We start from the raw sequence: 12,602 nt of genomic DNA, 5'->3' as shown, positions 1-12,602 counted from the left end.
GAGAGGCTGTCCGCTATCGTGTTCAGTGGACCTGGAATATAACTTAATGTAAGTCGAATGCGGTATTTCACTATGTAGGCAAAAATTGACCTAGTTAGGCTCATAAGATTGTCTGAGCGAGTTCCGCCTTGATTTCTCAAATATGCCAACGCAGTGCGATTGTCACTTTGTATAAGAACGGTTTCTCCACGACAGTGAGGAGCGAACTCTTTTAGTATAAAATGGATAGTAAGCAGTTCTTTCATATTTGTCGATAGAAGCTTTTCACAGTCTGTCCAGGTACCTTTTATGTGATAACCGTTTACATATGCTCCCCACCCTAAGTCAGAAGCGTCAGACACAATAAACTGCGTAACCGGCGGCGGCCAGATATCACTCATGTCATTATAATGGGTCTTCCACCATAGCAGGTCTGCTCGACCAGCCTCAGTAGCGGGTATTGGAACCTGTTCTCGAACCGATTGTCTCATTAGGTTCAATAAATTGCGGAAATGCAGTCTACCGTATGACACTACAAAACTGACAAAATTTAACCAACCAACTATTGATTGAAGTTTAAATGTGGACCACACTTTGTGAGAAATCATTTGAGTTAGGGTTTTCTGAAGCCGTATTAGTTTTTTAGTTGGTAGCGATTTCTTATTCTTTGCGGTATCCCATTGAATGCCCAAAAACTCCAGTACTTGTGAGGGAACTTCGGATGATTTCTCGTTGTTTATTATCCACCCTAACTCATGTAGGAGGGCTTTAGCAAGGCGTACATGTGCCCGAAGCTGATGAGGGCACTGGCTTACCAATAAGAAATCATCCAAGTATACGAGTAACCTGATACCAAGTTCACGTAGTTTCTGGGCTACCCAATTGGTTAATGTAGCAAAGGTTTTAGGTGCCGTTGCCAAACCGAACGGTAAGCAAGTCATTTGCCAGACAATAGTGTCATGCGTATTAGATGTCGATACTGACGTAAATCTTAAAAATCGTCTATGGGAGGCCGCCACCATTATATGAAAATATGCTTGACTTAAATCAAGTTTCATTAGCCAGTCGTTTGGCTGTATAAATGCTGGTACCTTATGCATATTGACGAGTCTAAACTTGCCTGGCTTCATATAACGATTGAGAGCCTTTAAATTGAGTACAGGGCGGTTGGAGTTATCCTGCTTCTTTACTAGAAAAATATGGGACTCGAACCCAACATTTTCTTCTGCCGGCTCAATAATACCTTGCGCAGACATACGCTGTATTTCACGCAACATTTCCGACGAGCGGTCGATATGAAATTTCACACAAGATTTAATGCTCCTCAGAGGAGGCTTTTTACAAAAGGGGATACGGTACCCGTTGATTATATCCAAAATGTGCGCTGGCGCGCCTCTGTCACTCCATGCTGCGCGGAAGTGTCGCAATCTGCCACCGCGGAACTCAGCGTCGGGGGCGCTCGTCTCTCCGCTGCTGCGCTCGTCCTCGCGCTCCTTCGGGGCGCCTGCCACCGGCCCCCCGGCCGCGTGCCGCTGCTGCGCGGTAGCGGGTGTTGGCGGCGCCAGCGCCGCCGGCGGTGCCACGAAATGTCCGCGTTGGTGAAACGGCAGGAGCCTGCCTTGCAGCTGCACAGTATCGACCCTCAGCGGATTCGTAAGGACGACGAAAAACTTTGGTAACTCCTCCCATCTTGGAAACAGCGTCAGCAAACTGGTCTTTTTGGAATAGATGACCACGTGTGGGTGGTATGCGCCGCAAAGCAGTTTTGTGGTATTTGTCCTTAACTGCCGACAATACGTGATCCCGACGTTGTTCGATAACGGCTGCTCGCCGTCCGCACACAACTTGCAGTAAGTCCTTGGATACCTCGGCATACGAGCTGCCAGCCGAGAAGGCAGCCACTAGTTTCTCATGTAGCTCCGGCGGTGCGCCGGGTAATGATAAGATATTTTTCATAGCAACTTGTACCGCTTCGCGCTGTGCGAGCAGCATGTTGGTTAATATGCCAAAGGTTTGGTCCAGAGACCTATGTAAGTATGGCTTCAACTCGAAAGGAGTCAATTCATCATTCAGTTCAAGATAAGTGAACGCTGGAGATGCTAAATATTTTTTCTGCGTGTCGGCATAGCGAATATTCGCCCAATCAGGGTCATTAAAATGCTGCAAAGTATCGACTATGGCAAGCCGTGAGGGGTCCGCTTGTTTAGTGACATCAGCTATCACAGTCTGCGGCGTCTCTAGTTTGGGGTCGGGCGAGAGCGGTGCAGCGGGCGGGACAAGGTCATCGAGCACCGCAAACGTGGTCGCTGGCTTTGCTGGCGCGTGTTCCGCAGGCACGACAGGTGGAGCTTGCACGGTGCGTGCCAAAATACTTTTAATACTAGCGACTTCCCGCGCTAATAATTCGAATCTATCGTCCGCTGTGGACCTCGATGTTGACGGAGCACGTGGTGGTAGCTGTTCGTTCACTCTTTGCACGACCGAGCGTATCATGACGTTAGCTTCCACCGGCGGTGGAGCACGTGGTGATTCTTCTTCGAGCCGTGGATTTTTTCGCGGCGGCACGTATTCCTCGCCATCTTCGCTGGACGAATTTGATGTAAATTGCATTGCGCTCGCGCATCTGCACACGACGAAGTCAAAACGCCAACTGAGTCACAACGCGTAGGCGCATTCTATTTATAGCTTTGCGCGCCTACCCTCGCAGTATCGGGAAAAAATCGACTAAACTGAGACGAATCTACCCGCATTTCGCATATAAAAAGTCAAATGCCTATCTCACCGTATGTTTCCTGGGCTCCGGACGGAATTACAGACCGCATAATTTAACACTTGCCACCAACACTTACTAATGTCAGAACAAAATCGATCGACCGAATACGCAGACTGATACATCACTATGCTAAAAAAAACACTCATTCTTATCTTATCTAACCTAAAGTGTCCCACTGCTGAGCAAAGGCCTCCCTCCATTTCTTCTAGGACTCTCTCTCCAGTGCTTCCTCCGGCCAGCCTTCCAGGAAAGCATCCAAGTCGTCGCGCCATCTCCGCCTCGGTCTTCCACGCCTGCGTCTGTCTCTATTCGGAGACCATTCTGTGGTGATCTTAGCCCACAGGTCGTTAGGCATCCGACAGACGTGACCTGCCCAATCCCACTTCAACTTGGCGCCTGCGTGGACCACGTCCGCAATTTGAGTCTTAGAACGCAGCACGGTGTTTCTGACACGATCAGTCCGTTTCACACCCAACATGCTGCGTTCCATTGCTTGCTGGCAGACCTGAAGTTTGGACCTTTGAGCCTTTGTCAAAGACCAAGTCTGAGCTCCATAGGTTAATATTGGGAGAATGCACATGTCCACGAGTTTGCGTTTAGAGATAGAAGTAAATCGCCTTTCATTATGTTCCTTCATTGACCAATAGCTCCTCCATGCATTTTCGGTGTGTCGTGCAACGTCTTTGTCTTGACGTGACTGGAAGGAGACTATTTGCCCCAGGTAAATGTACTCATGGACATATTCCATTCTCCCGTCATTTATTTATTCAAAAAAACACTCATTATGAGACTGAAAATGTGTATTTTTTTTTTCACCACCTACACTTCCTCCACTTCATCAGAGACTTCATACATGCTCGCCGGTTTAGAATACTCTTGGCCTGGCCTTTCTTTAAAACATCTTAGATTTGATCGCCGTATTCTAGGACTTCCTCCAACTCCACCACTTCATAAACCTTTTTCTATACCCTCATCATAAACCTTTTTCTATCTACATGTCCGAAGCCGAACCACCTAAGCATCCCTTTTTCAATTGGGTGGTATCCTAGGTCAAAGATAAATTATAAAATTCCGATTACTGAATAAAGACAGACCTACAACTGACCAAAAGAAAATTTATTATAAGCAATAAGATTTATTATTGCTTATAATAAATACAATTATATTAAGACAATTATATTTTGTAAGTTATGTATGCCGTAACTGTGATTTACATCAGATTTATATATATATAATAAGAGTTAATTAGTATTAATGTATAAATGTAAACCATGTGGCAATAGGCTAGTTTCCAACTATACATTGTTTTAAGTTTACGCGGTTATTATCAAATAACGCGTGGTGTCGAAATATCGGGAGTCTCATATCCCCATTTAAACGCGGTAAGAACCCGTTATTATGTGCTTTAATTAGTTTCCAACTAGTCAAATCAGTTACTTTTTACTAAACGTCAAAACACGAAATTACTATGGAATTTGTATGAAAAAGCACTCTGTGACGTCATAGAAAAACGTGACAAAATGTCGGACTTATTATTACGTTTTTCTTGATTAAAATTCATAAATAAGTTTAATAGAAAAAAGAAAATGTTTTTCGTTAGTTTTAGATGTGTCTTTATTTAGTAATCAGAATTTCATAATTTATCTTGAACCTAGTACACGACCCTATACTAATTAAATAAATAATAAATCTTTATTGGTCAGTTATAGATTACTTGCTTATAATAAAGCTTATAATTAATATTTAACTTATTTATGAGCTTTATAATAAAGAAAAACATAATAAAATTTTATATTTTTCTGTGACGTCACAGTGTGGTTTTTCATACAAATTCCATAGTAATTTTCATTATTTGACGTACTCTCTTCATCTATCGTGTGGGTTGTGAGGTGAATTCCCAACCATCAACCCTGGTGTCAGGGTTATTATTAAACCGACAAAGGCCCTTGATATGGCTCATGTAACTACCCACATCAGTAAGTAGTAACCGGGACCAACGGCTTAACGTGCCTTCCGAAGCACGGATTATTTTACTTTCGGGCAATCAGGTGATCAGCCTGTAATGTCCTTACAAAAAAAAAGACGTTTAGTAAAGTAACTGATTTGACTAGTTGGAAACTAGCCTAGAATAGAGACACTTACCTGGACATTAGCAGACCGCAGGTGTGGTGCCAATAGATGGGGCAGTAGGGGCAATATATCCAACTGCAGCCGGGTCCTGGTGGTGGTCACCGCGGCGGTCGACCCCCGCCATACTGAGTGCACTATGCTTTCAAGTTCCATCTTCTTTCTGTACATCTGTTAAACATAAAACATAAGTTCACGACTATACTATACCAATTGGGGTACTCAAAGGTATATCCATCACAAGATGAACTAAGTACCCACACCTCACCAAACTATTTGTTAGACCAACGTGATTGGTGGCGAGCTGTATCGCCGTCTATAATGGCCGAGCCGACTGTGTTAGTGAAAACTGCACTTAAGATAAATTATAAACTCATTGGTGCAAGTTCGATACCAGGATTCGTACCGGTACTCCCTGTTTGAAAAGCAAGCCCGTGAAACACAACGAATTGATGTTAGATTTGTTTAGTTTACGTATATAAACAGTAAGACATTTGTACTGAGTGACAGCCAGCCACCCAAGTAGGTAATGCCTTCCGAGGCGAATTTACAATAAGTTACGACACACGCTAAAAATAGGTCCTATATTCTTGTAAAGAATAAGAATACGTATAGCATGGTAACTATCCGCCCCGCACTAATTCGTTTCGGGCGCCGACCTCATCCCCTCTGGGCCTTACTTTAGTCAAAATGGCCGTAAAGAGTAAGGGGGAGAGCGAGGACTGTTGTCTCGCTCGCACTTAGACGTTTAGCATATTTTTTGAATGGAGTGTCCGGATGCAAAATATATGGAGAAATAATAAGAATGAAAAAAAAGTAGACTGACCTCTTGCGCCTGCGTAGGAAACTTAACCCGTGGCGCCGCCCGCTGTGCGAGTACGCTGTGACATCGCAACGCACACATCGGCAATAGCCCATACAGAGAGTAGTTCTGCGTGCGTTGCGTCCACGCAGCTACGCTGTCATACAGTCTCAGCCACGAGAGGGTCTCGCAGGCGATGTGGAGCCGCGCGTCGACCCGAGCAGAGAGATAGTTTTCGAATATACCGTCCATCAAGCTGTGGGCATAATGATAAGAAAAATAATAAAAAAATAAAGAGTAAGAGAGTCACTATATAACAGCCTCCGTGGTCTAGTGATTAGAGCGTTAGGCTCGCGATCTGGAAGACCGGGTTCGATTCCCGACGGGGACATTGTCGAAATCACTTTGTGAGACTGTCCTTTGTTTGGTAAGGACTTTTCAGGCCTGAATAAAAATGTCGTAGACATGTGCATTCTTCCCATTCTCACCTACGGCGCTCAGACTGACGTCAAAAAGTCCAAACTCAAGGTTTGCCAGGGAGGTATGGAATGCAGCATCCTTGGTTTTTAATTGATAGAACGGATCCGAAACACCACGCTGCGTTCCAAACCTAAAATAGCAGACGTTGCGAGAAAGGCTGCCTGCGTGAAATGGGACTGGGCTGGACATGTTGCCCAGTGGAAGAAGGGAAGAGAGGCCTTTTCCATTGACATTGAGGGCTATTAATAATAATAAAAATGTCGTACCGATCATACTCCCCGGCGGCTTGGACAATCTTCATCACATCAGGATTCTTGTTGTCTATGGTAAAGATGGCCTGTAGCGCCTGCATCATAGTACGCGAGCAGTCCTTCGTGCCTATCGCCGCATTCTCTACATCTTCCATTGTTAACTGAAAAATGGAAAATTTATAACCGATAGTGTAACGTATAGTGTAACGTATAGTGTAACGAACTCTTGTATACAGGGTTAGTGACAGTGCCTAATACTCAGGGGGATTTTCTTCTCTCGTATGGGTTGTGTGGTTGATTACCAACCTCATGAACCCTGCTCAAAGGCCCCTGACATGACTCGTGTAACAACTACTTACATCAGTAAGTAGTAACCGGGACCAACGGCTTAACGTGTCCTCCGAAGCACGGATCATCTTACTTTCGGACAATCAGGTGATCAGTCAGTAATGTCCTAAGCAAACTAGGGATCACAAAGTAATTTTTGTGATATTTCCCCACCAGGATTCGAACCCGGGACCTCCGGATCGTGAGCCTAAACTCAACCACTGGACCACGGAGGCCGTTAGCCTCAGGGGGATGATTGATCATGATTCTGAGTTAATATCAAGTGTAGTTTTCCAGCACAAAAGTATGGAATTGAAAATAATTAAATAAAACACATAATCATGCATTTTGCGACGGGAGATTCCAGTTGATAATAACACTCACACGTACTCGTACGGCTATATGTACGTACTTTAACGGGGTGTAAGTGACATCGTAATGAATACTGAGGGGGATGATTCAGCTCATGATTCTGAGTTAATATCAAGTGGAATTTCCCGTCACAACATTCATGTTTTTTAAATTATTTTCAATTCTATACTTTTGTTATGGAAAATGCCACTTGATATTGGTGTCATTAACACCTGTGGTGCAAGACACTTCTATATGTATAGATCACCCACCTGTTCCTTATTCCTCGCCTTGAAGAAGCTGAGCAGGTGTATGGCGGCCCGCACGTCCGGATGCGCCCGCGCCGCCAGGGCCGCCAGCACGTGCGTGCTGACCCGCAGCCCCGACAGCGCGCACACGTGCGACAGGCGCGACGTGAGGCGCGGGAGCGACACGCCGGACACGTGCACCACGAGCGCTATTGGCCTACAGACATAGATTAAGGAATAATTCTGAGCTAGCTTTACCTCACTTTCTTCAAGTAAACCGCAATATTTATAGCGGGTAGTACTCAATACACTCGGGGGTCTTATAGTAAAACTACCGACGTACGGTCACGAGCATTATTATACAGGGTGGCCCAGAAGATCAGGTTCAAAATGAAAAATTAGATAGAGGGGCTCATTAGCTACCAGAAACACCCCCATGTATGTTCAGCAATTATTTACGGTTTAGGAGATATGACCCATTTTGTACCTTTTTCTAGATTTTCTACCTTACTTCAGAAATAATCATTTTGTCGCTATCCCTTTCTTAATAATTATTTTATTTTACTTCACAACTATGCCTAAGGCTGTGTACCGCTCAATCAAAGATAAATCAAAGTCAAATCAAGTATAAAAAAAAAGTTATCGGAAGTCAAAGTAAGAATTCGATCAAAATTGTTACAGTTGTTAAAACTTCGCCGAAGAATAATAAACACATGAGATTGTCATGGACCCTGAAAGTATTTCTAAAAACTGCTCCATTTAATAGGCTTTTAGAAACATCCAAAAAAAGTACCCTTAATAAGGACATAAAACTAAGTAATTAGCCCTCAAAGATTGCAAGACAGACAGATTTGAAGGAAAATTTGACATTCTCATACAATGTAGCTGCTTCTTTCTAACGTTGTTAAAGGTGCTCAAAGACAGATTTTATTTTAGTATCCAATAGTATGAATCACCAACAGTGTTTGGGGATAACTTTTTCCTTGAAATCTATGTACCTTCAATAAAATACGAATACCAAAAGTGACTGCAAGTTTTGTCTTCGGAATGTTGCTATGTCTACCCTGTTAGCGATTATAAGCGTGATTTTTATTTACTTTTAACTGAAAATGTGTCTTTGACCACCTTTAACAACGTTTGAAAGAAGCAGCTACATTGTATGAGAATGTCAAATTTTCCTTCAAATCTGTCTGTTTTGCAATATTTGAGGTCAAATTACTTAGTTTTTTGCCCGTATTGAGGGTACTTTTTTTGGATGTTTCTAAAAGCTTATTAAATGGAGCAGTTTTTAGAAATACTTTCAGGGTCCATGATAATCTCATGTGTTTATTATTCTTCGGCGAAGTTTTAACAACTGTAACAATTTTGGTCGAATTCTCACTTTGACTTCCGATAACTTTTTTTTTATACTTGATTTGACTTTGATTTATTTTTGATTGAGCGGTCACGGCCTTAGGCATAGTTGTGAAGTCATCATCATCAGCCGTATGACGCCCACTGCTGGGCATAGGCCTCCCCCAAGGATCTCCACGACGATCGGTCCTGCGCTGCCCGCATCCAGCGGCTTCCCGCGACCTTCACCAGATCGTCGGTCCACCTTGCGCACCTTGCTTGCACATAGCGAGGAGAGCCGATGGCCGATGGGGCGGAAAGGTTCTGGAGTGGCGACCACGTGTCGGACGACGCTCAGTGGGTAGGCCCGCTACAAGTTGTGAAGTAAAATAAATTAATTATTAAGTAAGGGATAGCGACAAAATGATTATTTCTGAAGTAAGGTAGAAAATCTAGAAAAAGGTACAAAATGGGTCATATCTCCTAAACCGTAAATAATTGCTGAACATACATGGGGGTGTTTCTGGTAGCTAATGAGCCCCTCTATTTAATTTTTCATTTTGAACCTGATCTTCTGGGCCACCCTGTATATACACTTTGGTACCATGTCACATTAACTTTTTTGACAAATTGAACTGTAAGTCTCACTAAATGTCAAATATGTTAGTGCGACAGAGTCCTAAAGTGGGTACATTATATTGCTCTAGGCAGACATTGCTCTGACAGTTAAATTTGTCAAAAAAGTTAATGTGACATGGTACCAAAGTGTATACATATTAATGCTCGTGACCGTACAAAAACAACGTACCTGAGTGGCCTAAGCGAGGTAGCATAAAGATCGTTGCATATCGCAATAACAGGCCTCCGCAGCGGGTGAGCGGTCGCTTTGCCCTTCTTCTTGCTGTCAGCTGCCGTAGCCGTACACCACTTGACCAGCAGCTCCACTGTCGGTAAAGGAGCGCCATCTATTTCATCTGGAAATTGAAGTATTATGTTGGACTTTTGCCATAGAATAAGGATTAATACTACGTATAGAACAGCACCCACTACATCCCAGATGTTGTAGTAAGCTGAGCTGTAGGCCATCTACGGGGTCCACAGGTGGCGGATAGTGGAACGGCCATTAGATATGATGGTTAGCTGCAAATATAAAAATAAGCAGTCCCCGACCAAACAGCGACAGGATTAGCAGAACGTAGTGGGTTGCTCACTGGGACGGGCTAACCTAATGCTACTTAGGTTCTATGACGATCTTGTGACGTAGCGAGTAGGCGCTGCTACTTCAAAAGCGCACCCCTGATGCCGGGCAGCAGCGGTATCAGTACTGGTTGGAGGCCGAGGAATTGGATTCTGGTAGGGCTCTAGCTAGAACATCACCGATTGAGAAATTGCTCGGTGTACTGCGGAACGGAAGGCGATTGGGGCAACCACCCTTCTACACGCCCTATCTATGGAGTAATGGCGATTACTCCACCGACAAGAGCGCAGCTCTTAAATAAAGAGAGAGATAGAACAGCAACTCTCCGCTCCCCACCAGGGTCTGAGCTAGGTTTACCTCACCCCCTCTCGGTCTCACTTTCGTCTTTAATCGTGAGGGCTGCGCGCGGATCACAGATGGATACTATAACGTCAATGTGTAATGTCTGTGTAAAACGAGGTTGTTTGTATGAAGTGTCTGAGGTGTGCTTTAACTGAACAATATTGTCATGTTTGACGGATCATGTGAAAAAGGGATAACGCTATGAAGATTATTCTTGTCTTTGACACGACTGTTGGAAGACTAATACGTAAGAGTAATACGTATAGAACGGTAACTCTCCGCCCCGCACCAATTTGTATCGAGCGCTGAGCTAGACTTACCTCACCCCCTCACGTTACGTCTAAATAGCCGCTAAGGAGTAAGACAGACGCGCGGATTATCCGTCTCGGTCGCACGATAAGCCGGCACAAGGCAAGAATGAGATATTTGAATAGAGCTATGAAGTGTCCGTGGTTGAGTGTTGGAATCAACAACTGGGCCTGTTGGATCCGGAGGCTCTTGGTTGAAATCTCGGTAGAGACATATCACAAAAATCATTATGTTATCTCTACTTTTTATTAGGACATAGGCTGATCACCTGAATATTAGAAAGTAAGTTGATCCGTGATATACGCGGTAAATAGCTACTTACCCAGAATTAAACAGTTAGGTCTCTTATCTACGTCCAGTACAGATCTCATAAGAGTCGCGCTCTGCAATGCATTTCGGAACGCGTCCGTGCTTCGTTCGTCCGATGCGTTCAGTTCCACTGGCCTGTATCCTGAAAACAACATGTGTTCATTAAAACTAGAGCTAGGGTTAAAAAGACCATATCAAAGCGAATCGCGTAACAAAGCAATATTGCAATATTTTTAGGTTATGTTTTATGAAACAAATAAAACAGAAGGTGCAGGTCGTGTCGTATCAGGAGGTGAAGGATTTGGCGGGAAGAAGAGAGAAATGGCGATTTCTACATCGACAAGAACGCAGCTCTTAAATAAAGAGGCAATGGGTCGCTTAGGAATACGACCATTCTGCCAGTGTTGAAGTGATCAGAAGACAAACTGAAAGTCATTGACAGGTTGAATACGTCAATATTGTTATTTTACATTTGTTAACATTGCGCGGTTGAATACGTCAATATTGCTATTTGAAATTTGTTAACACTGACTTTTATATGAGCAAATGACAAAATATTGCTTTTTTGAATGAATTGGTTCGATGTGACCTTTTTAACAATAAAACCGCCTATTGTGCTTGTTTTATTCGTATGTACATGTCCCGAGTTTACGTTTTTATGCAATAAAAAATTAAAGATTGATTGATTGAAGAGTATACATAAAGGGACATACCCGCGAGGCGAGCCAGTAGATGTGCGAGTGTCGTCTTGCCGACACCTGGAGGCCCACACAGCAGGGCCACCTGTTATAGATAGATGATTTACTTAATTATTTTTACATACATACATACATAAACTCACGCCCGTAATCCCTAATGGGGTGGGCAGAGCCACAAGTAATCAAAGACAACTTACATCCACTGTTGATACGATGCCGTAAGCTGGGTATGATGAACCTTATGGTGATAAGGGATCAGCGTATCGCCCACTACTTAATTATAAACATTCACAAAACACCAAACAAATATTTAAGACTATGGAAATGTTATCAATTTTGCTATTTGACATTTGTTTGAATTTCGCAATTACTTTTATATTCGCAAATGTCAAATTGCAATATTGCTTTTTAGACGAATTGCTTTGATATGGCGTTTTGACTCCTCTGATCTCTGCTATATTAATAATCATAATTCCATACAAAACAGAAAATTCAACACAGTATACACAAATAGTCAAAATATTTGTGAGTCCCTGTTTTACTGTATGTATTTTTTTATTGACGTCTTTATAGAGGGAGATTTCGTGCATTCTTTAGCTGTAGCACGTCGATGTCACCCCTTGGTGCTTGACATCCAGGGCGGAGCACCCGCGTCGCCCCTTTACGCTGCCACTCGCCATGGCCATGTCAGAGTGCCTTAGCGGGCCAGTAAAAATAACTCTCTGGTTGGCAAGAAAATCGATCTTATATGAGAAGATCAGCGTAAACTCTGCAGGCTTAACCCCGCCTATCCCGGGTGAGAGCCCTCACCAGCCCCCATTTGTCCGGCCAAGTAGACTGTCAAGAAACGAACCTTATGGTGCGGGCGACCGTCTTCGTCCACCTCGGGCTCCGCCTCACGCTTGCCGCGCCACTTGTTAAACAGCTGGAACTGTCCAGTCCGTTTACTGAAGCTGGTGCGTTGTTGAGGTTCTTTGGTCTTCACTTCCTTTTTAAATACCACCTGGAATTAAAATCAAAACATGCTTAGTATCGACTAGCGAAAAAAGTATTTTAAAAATCGAATTTGTTAAAAA

General features: G+C 43.5%; 1 protein-coding gene across 1 annotated transcript in view; it reads right to left on the bottom strand.

Annotated features, from left to right (window-relative positions):
* Positions 1-12,602, bottom strand: part of LOC126373772 (chromosome transmission fidelity protein 18 homolog) — a 64,532-nt gene that overhangs the window by 48,664 nt on the left and 3,266 nt on the right. Inside the window, exons 5-12 of the mRNA XM_050020053.1 lie at positions 12,380-12,529; positions 11,542-11,611; positions 10,842-10,970; positions 9,479-9,644; positions 7,363-7,555; positions 6,428-6,573; positions 5,706-5,937; positions 4,895-5,050 (exon numbers count right to left, since the gene is read on the bottom strand). Of these exons, the coding sequence (XP_049876010.1) occupies positions 4,895-5,050; positions 5,706-5,937; positions 6,428-6,573; positions 7,363-7,555; positions 9,479-9,644; positions 10,842-10,970; positions 11,542-11,611; positions 12,380-12,529 (1,242 nt within the window). The remainder of the gene's footprint in view (positions 1-4,894; positions 5,051-5,705; positions 5,938-6,427; positions 6,574-7,362; positions 7,556-9,478; positions 9,645-10,841; positions 10,971-11,541; positions 11,612-12,379; positions 12,530-12,602) is intronic.

This window comes from Pectinophora gossypiella, chromosome 16 (assembly GCF_024362695.1).
Source record: "Pectinophora gossypiella chromosome 16, ilPecGoss1.1, whole genome shotgun sequence".
In the NCBI taxonomy this organism is placed as follows: Eukaryota; Metazoa; Arthropoda; class Insecta; order Lepidoptera; family Gelechiidae; genus Pectinophora; species Pectinophora gossypiella.
This window is presented reverse-complemented; position numbering and strand designations above follow the sequence as displayed.